The following is a 17213-nucleotide window of genomic DNA, read 5'->3' as shown; positions in this document are numbered from 1 at the left end:
AATAGAAAGACTAGGGGGCACTCCATGAAGTTAGCATGTGGCACATTTAAAACTAATCAGAGAAAGTTCTTTTTTACTCAACGCACAACTAAACTCTGGAATTTGTTGCCAGAGGATGTGGTTAGTGCAGTTAGTATAGCTGGGTTTAAAAAAGGATTGGATAAGTTCTTGGAGGAGAAGTCCATTACCTGCTATTGAGTTCACTTAGACAATAGCCACTGCCATTAGCAATGGTTACATGGAATAGACTTAGTTTTTGGGTACTTGCCAGGTTCTTATGGCCTGGATTGGCCACTGTTGGAAACAGGATGCAGGGCTTGATGGACCCTTGGTCTGACCCAGTATGGCATGTTCTTAAATCTAGTTCTATTCTGGCTTCACAATCTGCACTTTGCCAGAGCATGATCTTCAAGGTCCTACATTTGATCTTAGTTTTGTGCCCACATTTCTTGTTGATTCTAGATTGCTTCGTGTATCATGTGTTCCTGTAGTAGTCCTACATTGTTTTTTTCAGTGTGTGCCTTCCTGTCTCCTAGTTCCTGCAACAGTCCTGTCTAGCTTCTTTGGGCACCTTTTATATCTCTTCCTTGTCTTAGAATGCACCTTGGTTTTTTTTTGGGTTTTTTTTCTGTTCCTGTCCAAGTCGTGCTGGCCACCAGCACCTGATGCTTTAACTCCAGCTCCAGTTAGAACCTGACGCCAGTTGGGTCTTGCCCTGTATGTGTGCCACCTGATCTTGGCTTCAGAAGGTCACACTTCTGGCTCATTTATAGAACCCTAAATACACGGAAGAACAGTCACAGGCCATTTCTAATAAAGGTCTTCTCATACAGTGTTTTATATATATTATATATCTATATATAGTTAGTACTGGTAGGTGGACTGCAGATTAGTAAGGACTGGACGCTTGAATTGAATCCATTGGGCTGTTTCAACCAGGTGCAGTTGCTTACGCGAGCTGTATTGTGCAACAGGGAGAGAAATGCACCAGAATCCTCCTTGGAAGGCCCGCAGAAGTAAAGAGGCTTATGACTGTCTGGTTCCTTCACGTCCTCACACCCAAACGGGAAATCTCTGGTAGGTGGCGGAATAGGCTTCCTGACCTGAAGGCTTGTGATTTGCAGCCGTCGGGCTGGATAGATGATGCGAGGGAGGGGGGGGGGGGGGAGAACCACTGATAGCTGTGAATCGAAGGTTGGGCCTACCGCAGGCCTGGTGAGAGCCGGCTCGGATAACGCTGGAGGAAATTCCCAGGCAAAATCCAATAAATTCAACCCCCCACACAAAGTATGCAACTAGGAAATTCTGTGGCAGCAGGAAGGAGACCTGAGGGGAAAGCCCAGGTGAAGACGGAAGTAGGTTTTTAACCAAGATTGAAAAGAGAGGAGAGGTTGAAGATCCTTGAACGCCGGGGGAAGTTTGTCCCTCAGGGAAAGGAGCTGGCACGGGCGCTGCATGATGGCGGGATGCTGCTTGTTTTGGTGATGGGCACCCTGAGAAGGGTGCGGAGATTTGAGTAGGAAGGCCAGGGGGGGGGGGGGAGGGGAATCCAGTTTTAAATTCTCTTCCCGTTGGCTGGGATCGTGCCAACGGGTTTTTCTGCAGGAGAAAGCAATGAGGAGATCTGAGGCGTGCCCGCCCACCACACCAGGCTCCAACACCAGCTATTGCTGTCTGGAGGACTTGTGGCGAGCCAAGCTGTGATCAGGCCATGGCCCTTTCTGTGAGGCGCAGGAGCATCCGACTCGAGGGGGGGGGGGGGCCTGCTGGTGTCTGCGATGGGTGATTGGGGGGGGGAAACGCTAGCGCACAGGGTTCTTGGACCGAAGAGCCGGTACCCTGGAATGGCGCAACAGAGGCCCCAAAGTATCTTCCTCCTTTTGCTGCAGAATAGCCGGGGGCAGGGGGAAAGGTGGTCTACAGCTGAAGAAGTAGCGCCCTGTGCCTCCTTTGCTCCCGAGGGAGCAGCAGAGGGGACCTGCCTGTGAGGAAGGGGAAACTCCAGTGAAATCGTCCGGGCTGCGTGCCATTCGCTAAAACCTTTTTGTTCGGGCACTGCCCGCCTCGCCAGTTACAGCAGATACACCTTCCCTGCCCCCCCCCCCCGAACGAGCAGGCGTCCAAGCTGCAGTACTGCTGCGCTGTCCCCGCCAGACGCCCCTACGGTGTGATAATGACCTGCGTCGAGCTGCTCTGAGCCGCTGCACCGGGCAAGGACCTCGGGTAAGGAAGATGCACCTGATTAGCAGCGCTTAAGGTCTTTTTTCTTAAAAGGGCGCTGTTCGGCCGCTTTTGCAGCTGCCAAACATTTTCTTTTCCTCTTGTCATACGAGATGGCAAAAGATATCTATATATATTTTTTTTTGTTAGTTATTTTGTTGTTGTCTTTAAGTGTAATGAACAAATAACACCTTTTGTCCTATGTGTAGGGAAATTCATTTTTGGTTTATTTTGCCCTGGCATTTATCGGGGTTTATTATGACAAGAATGAAAACAGGAAAAAATAAGGTTGGGGGGAAAAAAAAATGACTCCTTAGTTTTTCCCGGTTCAATATCAGACTTGGTTTTGGTGCATGGAAGCCAGGACGATAAAACGATATTAAGCAGATTTCCCTTCCACCCGCTCTGCAGCGCCCCCTCTCTGCCCCCTCCACACCCCCTGAGCCATCGCAACAGCATCCGTCCGTCCCAGTGGAGGCTCCAGGCCTCTCCGGTCTCCTTACTGAGGTCCCCCGCGCTCCGCGGCACCGCGCCTCTGCTTTCTGTGCGGGACCCGGGGAGGCTGCCGGGAAGCGCGTCTGCTGGGCAGGGCCCGCTTCAAATGCCTCTGCGGCACCGGACAGCAGGCACTTTGGCTGCCTGAGAGGGCGAGGACGTGTGACCGGGAGGGTGTGAGCGCTTCCAGCGGGGGCGGGTGGGCTCGAAACGCTGCAGCCGCTCTTAGAAGTCAGCCCTGACGTTAGGGTGAAAATCTGTTTAAAACGAAGGACCCTTCTTCCTGTGTGGCGACGACGGGAGCAGATCCTTTGAAGAAGCAGCAGTTTAAGCAGTGTTAGGGGGGGGTGAGGCTGCACGTTCTTTATGGAGAGGGGAGGGGGAGGGGAGGGGCCTCCGGAACTCACTTTCCAAGCAGCTGCCGCAGCGGGGCGTCACAGTATCCACAGTGAACATGCATGAGATAAACGTACGTGTACGCGGACGCATCTCGTGCCATATCGTGGCCAGCCCTGAAAACCCGACTGGCTGTGAGGTGACCAGGACAGGTTTGGGAAGCCGTGTGGTACAGGGGTTGGAGCTTACCATGTTGAGGCCATGCTCTGGACCTCATCCTGAACTTGGAGTTCAGAAAGGATACCAGCCTGAGTTGCAACGTTTAGAAATCCCATGAAGGTGAGGCTTCACTCTAAGGTGAGTCATGCAACCCAACTCTCTGGATCTCAAGAGGGCATTTTAAAATTATCGTGAGCCCTCATGGAACGGGGAAGATACCCACTGTACCTGAATGTGACTCGCCTTGAGCTACAGCAAAAAGACCTGAGGTAAAGACAGCTGCCATATAAATACATTGAGTTATCTGGATCAGTCTGGTTGTCCCACAAATTAGTCCTAAATGTTTCCGCATACGTTTTAAACATACAAGTCTTTATGTTAAGGAAAAAAAAACAAACCCCAAAACACCCTTGCAGGCCAGCATGCCTGATTCCTTCCCCCACGCAAAATAAAAATAAAGACGTGCGTCATGGCTGTCCAAGGGCCACCCCTCCCCCTGATATTTGAATAAAAGTCCCGGTGCCCTTTCCTGCCACCCTCCCGCAGCCCCTAACCTCACCCTTGCAACACACCTTGCCCCTCCCTCAAAGCCCCAAGGCTGAGTTGGGAGTAGAGTCTTGCTGTACTCCCGGCCGGGCGCGTCCATTATTGCTCTGACGGCAGTGTTGGTAGCATACAGAGCAGCACTGGAGGTGGCCAGGAGCGTTTCAACCCTCTATGGATTCCCAGTTTGTACTTTGGCATTTGGGGGAGGGGGGGGGGGGAGTGTCTGAGTGGATCGCCAGGATGGGGTAGGAGTTGCAGGTGGGGTGGGGAGGAAGTGGTGGGGACAGAAGGGAGCATGGGGTCTTTTATTCAGGGGAAGCTCTCGGGCTGCTCTGGTGAGCTCCATTTTTATTATTTTTTTTTTTTTTGGGGGGGGGGGGGGGAGCTGAGGAATAGGACCTGCTGGCCTGCAAGTTTTATTTAATTTTATTTTTAAATTACCTTTTCCTAGCATGTAGGCAGATGGACTCAGGACCAGTGGGTTTATGCTCCCCTGCCAGCAGATGGAGACAGAGCAAGCTCACGTTACAGTGACCCCAGCCTGCCAGTATTCTCCGTCTCCAGCAGATGGTGGAAGTGCATCTCCCTATGGGGATTGCTCTGAGCCGCAGGCTTTGTCTTGATGGGAGCCGTTCCTTCAGGTGACTCTGGGGGGTGTTACTGCTGCGTACTGTTCTATCCTTCTTGCCCAAGGTAGTCACAGACTTTCATTTGAATCAGTCCATCTCCTTGCCATCCCTGGATAAGGTCAGGGATGCGGAGGATTTTCGCCTTTTGCGGTCCTTGGATGTTAAGCTTCTTGTCGTGCAGTATCTGGAGGTCTCTGAGTCTTTTTTCGAAAGGTGGATTGCCTATTTGTTCTCCATGGCAGGAGTAAGCAGGGCGCTCCGGCTTCGCGGGCTACCATAGCTCGCTGGATTAAGGAGGTGGTCACAGTCGCGTATGTGGATGCTGGAAAGCCGTTGCCTTCTCAGGTTAGGGAATCATTTCACTAGGGCTCAGCAGTATCATAGGCGGAGGTTGGATTGTTGTCTTCTGTCGACATTTGCCGAGCTGCTACGTGGGCCTCCTTACACACTTTTTCCAGGTTTTATTGCTGTATGTGCAGGCCCGGGAGGCTGCAGCCTTTGCATGTTCGGTGTTGACAGGACCGCGGGCAGCCTCCCACCCTGTCGGGGAGTAGCTTTGGTACATCCCACTGGTCCTGAGTCCATCTGTCTATACGCTAGGAAATGGAGAAGTTTCTTACCTGATAATTTTGTTTTCCTTAATGTAGACAGATGGACTCAGCTTCCCGCCCTCGGCTGCCGCATGAGTGCGTCAGTAGTCCTATGGGGCTCTGGATCCCAAGGGATTACTGGTAAGTGTTCAGTCAGTCCCTAGCTTGGGGTACCTAGAATATTATGAGTTCAGTGTTTATGGTTGGTTGAGTACAGTTCTGGTTATCTGTTTTTAATCATGTTTTTAATCAAGTTTTTGCTAGTCTGTCCACAGTTGCTTTTGAAAAGAATACTGGCAGGCTGATGTCACTGCAGGAATATATACACTGTGACATCGGCTTGCTCTGTCTCCATCTGCTGGCAGGGGAGCATAACCCACTTGTTCTGAGTCCATCTGTTTACACTAAGGAAAACAAAATTATCAGGTAAGTAATTTCTCCATTCTATATTCTGAATATAGCCCGGTAGGTTTAGTCTCATCTGGCATTGTTACTCAGATACCTCTCTAGCTGGACATATTCAGCGGGAGACTTGTTCCTCTGAAGTTATTCCACTAACTTGTCCTGGGTAACTTTTCTGCTCACCGGCTTACTGAATATGGACCGCACCGTAAAACAGCAGCTAAAGACCAAAATGGTCCCTCCAGTTTGGGGTTGTAAGTGCTGCTTTGTGAGGATTATCCCGGTGCATTCCTGGCTTGCATCTACGTGATGCTGGGTTCCGCGTTTCGAGGGACCTTCGTGTCCTTGTGGACCACGCATTGAGATGATCGGCTCGGTGGGGACCAAAAACTGCAAATAGGACTCATTTGAAAAGGAATGGAGAATAAACAAGAGAATATTACAATGCGACCGCAGCTTGCATGCAGTTCTGGTCGCCCCCATATCAAGAAAGATAGAGCGGGACTAGAAGAGATGCAGAGGAGGGCAACAGAAAGAAATGGTAGAGAGGATGGAGCGGCTCCCATGTGAAGGGAGGCTGCACAGCTTGAAGGGGTAACAGATGCTTGTTTATAAAAGCATAAGTGGGGTAGAACAAGTGACTAGAGAGCAGTTATTTACCCTTTCAAATGCCATTAAAATTAGGGCTCTGGTGGGGTTTTTTGTTTTTATTCACCAGTTCCTCACCCAAAGGAACATATTCATCCGAGGGACCCGGGTTGGCCACTGTTGGAGGCAGGATGCTGGGCTCAATGTAAGAAGAGGAACATAGGGACGAGGAGAGGGCTGGTTAGTTGTGCATCCCTGGTTCTCAGAATTCCACCCATGAGCATTTGAAATGTTTGCCTGCAGTTGGTTTAAGAGCAGTTTCGCTTGTTGTTGCCTCCAACACCTCTGCCGAGAGCTGTTCCATTCGTCCACCACCCTCATATCGTGACCCCTTTTTCTAAAATGTCCTCGCACTAAACAGAAGGTTAGCTTCTTGCTCATTATTCATATTTTTGATGTATTTACAATGTCTCTGTCGTACCTCCACCCCCATCACTTAGATATGGCTGGCCAGGGCGGGCGCTGAACGAACGTCCCCCCGACCTGCCCTGTGGGGATAGGGAAATACCTATAAGTACCTGAACGTAATCTGCTTTGAAGGGCTGAGGGGCCGATGCAATAAAACCCGTTCTAAGATGAGAGAAATTGTAGCGCTGGTTTTGGTTATTGCGCCCGGTAGAAACCAGCGCTACTGTGGGATGCAGTCTGCTAATGAGATGCAAGTTGTGCAGGAGCGTTAACTTGTTTTAGCACTTTTTTTTTTAACTTTGAGAGCCTGCAATTAATGCAGAAAAGTTCTTTAAACCAGGAGTAAGGGAGGCAGGTGTTTTTTGAAGTTGGAAGGAGTGCGATCAAAATGGCCTTGCATGCTTGAGAGGTACAGTACCAGTTTCACATAAGAGGCCGTATGGGCAAGGCTTGACCAGGGAAATGAAAGGGCCAGCTCTCTGGGGGAGACACGGTCAGACAAAGCAGTGTGCACGGGGTGAACTGTATGGCTGCAGGTGCCTGCTCCAGAGAGCTGATCCTTTCGTTTCATTTGGCATGCCTTGCAGAAATGGATGAAGATGCCCATGCAGTCTTGCATGCAAGTCCTTTGTGCCAAATGCAGGTGTATACTATTCAGGTGCCCACACCGAAGAGCTTACACTTCAATTTTACTTTCCATGACTTGCCACAATGGGGCAGGCACCTATAGCTAAGCAATACAGGCAGTAGCACAATGGTCTTTCATGAGAGAGTGGCACTGTGCATTGGGGGAGAGGAGGGAAATGTGGGATATGCGTGTGTGTGTGTGTGTGCGCGCTTTCTCCCTTACCCTCTCCACTTTGTATGTCTGTCTGTCTCTCTCTGTGGTTAGTATTGTAGGTGGGAACAGGTTGTGTGAGTAGGGGGGGAGGGGGCTAGCATTGTGGGTTGGGGGCTGGAGGTGTGGGTGGGTGGGAGTGAGGGGTGTGTGTGCATGTGTATGGCTGGGGCAATTGAAATTGCTTCGGCTGGCACAAAGCTGGTAATTTAACTGCTGGATCTGAAGTGGAGTAAACGTTACCTCACATTTCTGGTGGCCATTGGTTGTGGTCATGTGCTAGTGTGATTCTGCCACACTGGGCACAACGACAGAGTGAAACTGGCCACCAGACATGTGCGTTTACTCTGTCCCAGCCCAAGAAAGAAGTTACATTTCCAGCGTAAGCTCTCTTGTGTGTGTGTGTGAATCTACAGCTGTACAAAATGTAAGCTCTCCAGAGAAGGCACCTTCAGCTTTGCTGCTGTGCATCCTGACTTTGGCGTACAGTTCAGCTCCCGCAGAGATCTTAATGCGTAGATTTAACTTGCCATTCCTTGCCAGAATGGCTTTGTGTGCAAATGAGCAGCCCAGATCTCGCATGCAAGTAAAATCCCCTACAGCCAGCTGAAGAAAGTGTTGAGCTCCCCTGGACAGGCCTCTAGGGTTAATCAGCGCGCCAAAGTTAGGATGTGCAGCTTAGGATGGATCGGAGTGGAGTGGACTCACATTCTTAGTGGCCGAAGCTCTTCCTTTGCTGTGCCCGATGTGGTAGGAGCAGTTAGACGGTATCCCAGGAGCGCAGCAATAGAATAAAACGGCCACCAGAAGCGTGAGTTACGTTTCACTCCTGCTCTGACCCAGGCATTAAGCTGTCTGTCCTATAACTCACCTTCCCTCATAGAAACATAACCGCAGGAAAAGACCGTATGGCCCAGCCACCACCCGTACAATTAATTAGCAATACAAGTCCCATCACTTCCCCAGAGATCCTCTGTGTTTGTCCCATGCTTTCTTGAATTCAGATCCTGCTTTTGTCTCAAACAACCTCCACTGGGAGGCTGCTCCACACATCCACCACCCTCTCTGTAACAAAATCTTTCCTAAGATTACTCCTAAGTCTGCCCCCTTTCACCCTCATCCCATGACTCCCCCCCCCTCGTTCTAGAGCCTCCTTTCCATTGAAAAAGGTTGACCTCCTGTGCATGAAAACCTTTGAGATAGGGAGATATGATAGAGACATTCAACTATCTCCCCTTTCCTCCAGGGTGAACATGTTTAGATCTTTAAGTCTATCACCATATGCTTTGGTATGATGACCACTGGCCATGTTAGTAGCCTCCCTCTGGACCGACTCCATCCTGTTTATATCCTTTTGAAGGTGAGGTCTCCAGACCTGGTCACAGTATTGCAAGTGAGGTCTCACCAGGGACCTATACAGGGGCAATATCACCTCCCTTTTTCTGCTGACCATTCCTCTCCCTATGCAGCCAAGCATCTTTCTGGCTTTTACCATCGCTTTATCCACCTGTTTGGCCACCTTAAGATCATCAGATACAATCACCTGCTCTTCCTTTGTGCTTAGAAGAATTTCTCATCAGATACTGTACCTTTCCCTGGGTTTTTGCATCCTAAATGCATTACTCTGCATTTTTTAGCATTAAAATCTTAGCTGCCAGACCCTAGACCCTTCCTTGAGCTTTGCTAGATCCCTGCTCATGTTTTCCACTCCTTCCTGGCTGTCCACTCCTGTTACAGATTTTGGAATCATTGGCCAAAGCACAAACCTTTCCAGGCAGTCCTTCTGTTATGTCGCTCACAATAATGTTGAAAAGGACTGGTCCCTGAGGCACAGCACTAGTAGCACCCCCCCCCCCTCCTCAGAGAGAGCTTCATTTACCACTACCCTTCGAGGCCTCCCACTCAGCCGGTTTCAGTCACTCTCGGATCCATACCAAGGGTGCTTAATGTATTTATAAGTCTTCTGTGCGGAACCGGGTCAAAGGCCTCTCTGAAATCCGAGTTACACTACCTCGAGCGCTCTCCCTGTCTCCAACCCAATCAAAGAAATTGATCAGAGTCGTCTGACAAGATTTACCTCTGCCTCAGATCTTGCAATCCTGCTTTGTTGGGGAATAGCTAAGGCCTTCTTTTACATGGGATTTGCATGCACATACACTCATTTTAGTGCTGGTTTTTACTGCTGTTTTAGTGCACAATTTTTTTTTAGGGGTTAACTCTAGTGTTTAGCAGGGATGTTAACTGTGGGGAAAAATGCGCATTAAAACGAGAGTGAAAACCTGAGTGAGGTCGGCACCCCTAAGTGACTCAGCTGCTTTGACGATGGCTTCAGACTGGGTGGGTGACTGGTGATTTTCCGCTGGCCACCCCCCCCCCTCCCCCCTGCCAGAAAGGGCCGGTCTGCTTCCCAATTCTTGTCAGGGCGCTCTCTGATCCTGCTGTTGTGCCCCAGCTGAATAACTCTGGTAGTGTGAATAGCTGCGCTTCCCTCCCAGCAGCTGAGAGACTCCCTCGGGGGGGGGGGGGGCCAGCCTCCTTTGTACGGGCTGAAGAGGGATGTGGGAGAGCTCCGCGCTCCCCAAAGTGACTGCAGAAGGAATCCATTGAAGCGATCTGGTCGGTGCCATTCAGTCAGAAGCCCGGCGCACAGACGGGACGCGTCCAACAAATTAGTCTCTCTCATTCTCTTGGGGCGCAGTTCAGCCGTGGAAGAGGTGTGGGGTCCTTTAAAGCGCTCCGGGTATTGACATGCAAATCAGCCTAGAAAACTGCCCCCTACCCAGTGCTCGATGCCTGAGTTTTGGCGCAGCTGCCGCAGGCGGAAGCAGAGCGGGAAATGTTAAATGTTAGGTTTGCGGGAAGGAGGGGTGAGGTGGGGCGACACCATGGCATGTGCAGGAGCAGAGAAAACAAGCTGTTGGTCTTATTGAAGTTTAAAATGCTGAATTCGGGGGGGGGGGGGGGGCCCACCATGAAGCTTGCTCTCTCTCGGGCTTCGCCTTTTAACGTGGAGCTCTGGGGCAGGCTGGGAAGTCGCGCGGCGCATTAAAATGGAGCTGCCGCTGTCCTTTTCTGAGAGACTGGGACAAAAAAGTAAATAGCGGGGGCTTCCTGTTGGCAGGGTAACCAGACTGATGTCGAGGGGATAGAACCGGGATTTTGAATTGGAGAAAGGCCCGGCCTGCGAATAACACTGGGCGAGTGGCAGAGCGAGCAGGCACCCACACTTTTCTCCTTCTCTCTCATCCCCTCCAGTCACTTAAACTCTCGCTCTCTCTCTCTCAACCCTTGTTTACTCTTTCTGTTTTGTTTTTCCTTCCATCCCATTCCCTCTGTTCTCCTGTTTCTAGAGAGAGGTTTTAGGCCTCGTGCATTGCTCTACCCGAGCCTTCTGGACTTGGGGGCTAGGGGGTGATGAAAGAGGTTGGCCCAAGCAGCTCCCCAGCAGCCGGGCAATAGGAAGACGCCAGAAGGATCCAGAGAAGCGCGCATGTCTTTGACTGCTTCTCCCGCTGGCCCTGCAACTACCACATTGCATTCAGAGGCGAGTTCAAAACCCAGGCCTGCTTATAGATCTCCCAGAGGAAACTGGGTGATTTGGCCGTTTTTGTCAGTCTGGTTCAGTTGCTCATCACGCTGGTCTGGGGACCAGAGAGGAAAGGCCTTTTATCTGTATCTACAGATACCTACGCCGTGGACCGGGGGAACTGTTTTAGTGTCTGCAAGAAAACCATGAGGGCCTGTGGAATTTATAAGCACAACAGCACAGACCCCAAATGATGGGAGGGCATCTCAAGAACTGAGGAGGAGCATGAACTCCTCTTGAGAGGGGAAAAAAAAAGGGAGTCTAGCTCTTATCCTTGGGTACTGTTTTATTTCAAGTTTATTTTTGGCTCTGCAATTTCCTCTTGCCCTTTCTTTGGTTTCCTGCTCATTTGGTACCACCTCCTGTGAAGAAGCAGTGCCTTCAGCCTTGATTCACAACTCCTTTTTATGTTTTTACCACATTTGTAACACCCCAGCTCTGCCACATAGTCCAGGGGCTCTCGGCCTCAGTCCTCGGGATACACCTAGCCTGTCAGGTTTGCAGGATATGCACAAGATTTATTTGCATACAAATTCACTGTGGATATCCCGAAAACCTGACAGGCTAGGTGTGCCCTGCGGACTAGGGCTGAGAACACCCCCTCCCCCATGTAGTCCAGTCATTGTAGCAAGTGTCTTCAGCTAGGGGCCACAGACTGCAGCACCCTGGGGACCCTGCTGCATCCTGAATGAGGTGGTAGGGGGCCGCTGTTGAGCGATGACTGACTGACTGCCTGACTGCCTCCCATGGAAGCCCCAGCCGGCCCAAAGAGCAGGAACCAGGCCCAGGAATCGCAGGTCTGCTGTTACTGGGACCGTCCCCCTTGATCAGCTGTTTCTATTTACTGCAGAAAGCATTGTCGCTGTACAGTACCCGGCACCAGACCTATACGGTCCATTGAGCCCAGCCTCCTGTCTGTGACCATGGCCAAGCTGGGTTGCGATGTATCCAGAAGATCCCGAAAAGCAGATCTGTTCCCTCGTGCTAATCCCCAGGGATAAGCACTGGCTTTCTCAGGTTTGCCAGGCTAATGAACCTTTTCTTTCGGGAATTTGTCCAAACCCCTTTTAAACCCTGCTATGCGAGATGCTTTGAATACATCCATATTCCACACTTTAATTGTGTATTAAATGAAAATATCCATTCTCTGATTTGTTTTAATCTGCTACCTTTAGTAAACCTGCTTACCCGTTCCACCCCACTCATGATCTTATAGACTTCTATCACATCCCCTCTGTCATCTTTTCTCCAAGCCGATCAGCCCTAACCTCATTAGCCTCTCCTCATAGGGGAGCCGTTCCATCCCTTTTATCAGACCTTTTCTGGTTCTGCTGTATATTTTCTGAAAGGGTTCTCCCCAAACGACGCATTATACTCGCGGTGTGGTCAAACCCTGGATCGATATGAAGATATTGTGATGTTCAGTTTTATTCTTCGTTCTTTCCCGAACAATTCCTAATGTTCTATTTGCTTTTTTGACCATCACCGCTGAGGTTGCCAACCTATTGGCCACCCTGGCGCCAAGATCCTCTTCCTGGGTGGTGACTCCTAGTACAGAACCCAGCATTGTATACCTACAGTTGGGATTGTTACACAAGATTTCTCAAATAAATGGGCACAAAACTGGGAACTGGAGAAGAGAAATGTGCGAGATCTAAAGATGGGTACGGTAGCAACCAAGCGGTATAAGGAGCAGAATGCAAACCCCAAGGATGGTTCCCAGTTATCACAGGGCAGAGGGAGCGAGGAGTAGCTGTGTGGGACGGGCATGAGGGGTGGGTGGGAGAGAGCGGGAGGGCATGGAACAAAATGCTCTGTGGCTTCAGGAGAGTCCTTACTCATCCCCTCGCATTTGCTTCTCTTTCAGAAAATGCTGCTGAAGAAAAACTGTGGCGCCAAGACGAGAGTTATTAAAATTCGAGTAAGTTCCCGGCCTTTTTATTTATTTATTTATTTATTTTAATTTTGCCTGTGTTTTCTCTTTTACCGGTTCTCTCCCTCTTCTGATATTGCTGAAACTGGGGTTGAGGATGTGGGAGAGGGCGGGGAGCGATCTCAATTTTCTGTAAACTGACTGTTGGGAGAAGGCCTCCTGAGCGTGGTGGCGTTGGCCCGGACACAGACTAAATAAGCGCCTTCATGCCGACGCCCACCCTGCTCGTTTAGAAACGGGTCTGCCTGGTGCTTGCTGACACTGGCGCATTGACCAGGAATCGTCGCCAACTGTGTGGCATAGACAAACTATTACAATGAAATGAATAATCTTTTATCTAGAATGACCTGCTCCGCAAAGCCACGAGAGAGAAAACACATTTTTTTTAAACTTTCATTTTATTACATTTTCAAAACATAATTTGCACATTTTGGGGTAATTTTCAAAGATGAACGTGCATAAAATTGTCATATACATGTGTTAGTAGTGTCTATAAAGTCTTTATGGTATTTTGGAAACAGACTTGTGGCATCAGGCACAAATGTTAACAAGGAAAGGAAGAAAACGGTGGGTTTAGGAGCTTTCCAGGATGGGGTTCGGAAACGCACAAGCCGCACTTTTGTAAGCGACTTTCGGCACATACGTTACCTGACTTTTCTGTTGGCGGACGATCAAGCCGTGGAAGAGAAACCACGCCTGTCTTTTGGGTTTTTGGTTGCGAGGTCTGGGTGAATTGATGGGGAGTCGGGGTGAGGCGCTGGAGGGTCTAGGATGATGAACGGGTAGAGGCGTTGGCGAACTGGTGGTTCCAAATATAAGGACAGGTAAGTAATTTCAGAGGTAGGCTATTCGCGTGCTTTATAAAATACCTGCCTCCGCATATAACTCTGGGTTATTATACACACGTTAACAATTTATATACATGCTCGTACCTTTATCAAAAGGGTAGAGAAAGTATTGTGGTTTCCAGTGTTAGACGTGCGTGTGTCTGTAGTGAAGCATACACGTGTATTTTCGGGGCAAACGCGCTAGTTTATAAATTGTGCGGCTCCGCCATGCAGTCTATAAAATGCCGCTGTAACTGTACATGCCCGGACTTAATTGTGTAGGTGCTGACTAACACAGGGTATTGCAAATTACCTTCAGTGTTTCCAGCAAACAATTGCCCCCCCCCCCCCCCCCCCGAGGAGCTACAGAACCATCAAAACCCTTCTCTTCTCTTTCCTCCCTGCATTTCACCCACCCCACCTGAGTAGGTTCTTTTACTGTCGCACAGTTGCCACTTAGGTTACGTCCCTTTCATCTAGGGACTTCTAGACATTTTAAGACCGAGCTCCACCTTTCCCGAATCACTTTATCTTTACCTCTGTACTTAGAAACAGAAATGCTCTCTGTTATCATTTTGCACAGCTCTGTAAACCACTCTCACTCCAGGCGGCTCCTCGATTTGATTTAGATTTATTTATTTACTCGCCTCTACAAATTATGATCAAGGCGATGTACAATTAAAACATTCGGAGCCTGCCCTGATGGACGTTGTAGCACCGTGAGCCTTCCTTTGCAGCCACCCGATGTTCCTCCTCTCGACGCTCTCCCCCCCCCCCCCCCTCCAGTTCTGCACTATCCTGATTTCAGACAGGCCTTTAAAGCCGGTAAGCAGGCTGAACGGATGAGGAGTTAGATAAGTAGCAACGAGACTTGGTGGGGTCTGCTCTGAGGAAGGGAAGGTGACCGGTGGAGTGTCGGCAGGACTAGTAGCCAAGCCCAGTCTTTCACTGTGGCCGATACAGAGGTGTGCATAAAGGCAGTCCTGCCGAGAGGGTGGAGCGAAGACAAAACAGAAATGTAAGAATTTGGGGAAAAAAGGTCAAAGGTTTGACAATTGCACTTGAATCCATTAAAATATAAAATCCTGCATTTGGGCTACAGAAATTAAAGAGCCACGGACCATTTTAGAGGGCGAGAACTGGCAGTCACCAGGTCTTCACGTCTAACGATCTGAGTGTGACCTAGCAATTGGGAAAAGCCGATAGCAGACTTGCGTGTGGAAAGAGGGAAGTCATGTTCTCCTCCTACAGGTCTCGGAGGAGATCCTACGTTGAGAACTGTTTGACTCTGGAGTCCACATCTACAAAAGGATACGGACGAGGCACAGGCAGTGGAGGGAAACTTAAGTTACAGATGCACTTTCTAGAAGACGAGGAGGGAATGGGGAGATTTTATGTATTTAAAAGGAATTTATATCCCGTGCCTACCAAAGTTCGGGATGGGTTACAATGGTACATTCATAAAAAGTTGTCGAAGATACAAAAGTAAAATAAGGATAAATCAAAATATAAAACATAACAAAATACAATAAAATCATATCAAAAATCATACTGGAGGGGGGGGGGGGGAAGGATTAAACACGGAAAGGAGCTGTGTTTACTTCGGATCGCATAAGTCTGCAAAAGCCTGATTGAATAAGTAAGTATGCAAATATCCAGCAGGCTCCAGTAAAGTGCCAGAAGGCAGCATTTTCCGTAGCATAAGAAGCTCCGGGATAAAGGGTTGTCATATGAAGACAGAGAGAAGGAGGTTCGAGTGCAACAGGAGAAACACATTTTTTCATTCGGATGGTAACTTTAAAATGAGCGCTCGTGCGCCCACACGTGCATGTGAGTGCACGAATGCTGGAATTTTAAAGCATCCCCGCAAGCGTGTGCGGAATATTTACGTACACCTAACGCGTGTATGTGTGCTCCTAATTTTGAGCAGTTACACTGATAACATTTGCTCATGTACGCGCCTTAAGAACCTGTCGGCTTTAAAGCTTGCAGCAAATCCGATTTTAAAACCTGCCTGAGCGACGGGAGCTGCCAGTTGGACCGCTTAGTCCACCAGTTTGCCTAGCCTATCTCTAGGTCACCCAGACCCCTCTGACTCTCTCACTTGCACTCCCCCAGTTTACCCACACCCCTCACCCAGGCGTTTTAGGCCTAAAATGAGTTTTCTTAAGACTTACACCTCATCAAGATGAGAAGTAAATAGGCCCGGGTAACAGCCTGACGTGCACTAAAAATCTGCATTTATGCGCCTACATGTTGGCCCCGTCCCAGAATGACCCTGACTCTGACCCTATTTTCCATGAGTTATGTTGCTCACACATGCATGCATATATATATATATATATATGCGTGGAATTGGGCTGTTTTACAATGAGTTCCTCACGCCCGGCCCATAAACTCGCGTACACGGGCCTTTTAGTGCAAGAAACTCTTTTAAAATTCCCCCTCCAAGAGCATGGGGGACCCCTGGAACAAACTTCCAGCAGAGGCGGCAAGTGTCAAAATAATGATGGCATTTGGGTAGGGTATGGGGTAGATACAAAGGGTCTTTAGTGGCTAGATGGGGGAGGGGATGGGTGGTTGAGTAGGATCTGTGGCAGCACAAATGGGTAGGGCTTAGATGGACCAAAGTTCATCTAAGCCCTACCCATTGTACGTAACATCTTCTTCTCTTTTCATTACTTTTGCCCCGCCTCGCCTAGCCCAGCCGTTGCAATGACCGTCCTCTGAGTGGCGCAGACTGTACCCCAGTGCGGCTGCACTCCTATGCTAAGCAGCCACTGCCATTAGCAATGGTTACATGGAATAGACTTAGTTTTTGGGTACTTGCCAGGTTCTTATGGCCTGGATTGGCCACTGTTGGAAACAGGATGCTGGGCTTGATGGACCCTTGGTCTGACCCAGTATGGCATTTTCTTATGTTCTTATGTTCTCTCTCCATACCCCAAGGATCAGAATCTGGCTTCGGGATTAAAACATGCGCTGCCCTTGTGCCTTCACATTTGGTCCCTATCAAAATGTTTCAAGGGTGGTGGAGAAGGAGGTGAGGAGCACAATGCCTGCTCCCCTTGTCTTCTCTCTGATCAGTCTGTGAAAGTATTCACTTCTCCGGTGCTTCGGGAACTCATTTCTAGTGGCGATCAGGGCCAGATTAAGGTGATGACATGTGCCCATAGGCAGGGGGGGGGGGGGAGGGGGTGTTATCCTCCCCATCCTCTCTGCTGGGGATTGGGGTGGGACGGGGAGAAATCCATCTTCCTTAAAATCCCCTTCCCCTCTGTCGCGGTGCCCGAAGATGAAGTTAAAGCAATGCGCAGCCTTCATCAGCTCTTGCGCGCTGGTGGGACCCTGCGATGCCCCATCCCTTGCATGGGTTTGCATATTAACAGGAAATCCGTGGGAGGAGGTGGCGGAGCGCCGCAGGATCTATTGCCATGCCGGGGCTGCTGACGGGCCCTACGCTGCTTTTGCCTCATCTTCAGATGCTGCTAGAAGGCCGAAAGGGCACCGCAGCTGCGGGCTTCCAATCGGGCACG

At 49.7% G+C, this 17213-nt stretch overlaps 1 protein-coding gene across 1 annotated transcript in view; it reads left to right on the top strand.

The window, feature by feature from the left end:
- Window positions 1-17213, top strand: part of LOC115086715 — a 205817-nt gene that overhangs the window by 100199 nt on the left and 88405 nt on the right. The window contains exon 4 of the mRNA XM_029592942.1: window positions 12785-12838. Coding sequence (XP_029448802.1) covers window positions 12785-12838 — 54 coding nt within the window. The remainder of the gene's footprint in view (window positions 1-12784; window positions 12839-17213) is intronic.

The sequence above is a fragment of the Rhinatrema bivittatum genome, chromosome 3 (genome assembly GCF_901001135.1).
Source record: "Rhinatrema bivittatum chromosome 3, aRhiBiv1.1, whole genome shotgun sequence".
Classification (NCBI taxonomy): Eukaryota; Metazoa; Chordata; class Amphibia; order Gymnophiona; family Rhinatrematidae; genus Rhinatrema; species Rhinatrema bivittatum.
The sequence above is the reverse complement of the archived record's forward strand: the minus strand, read 5'-3'. Positions and strand labels throughout refer to the sequence as shown.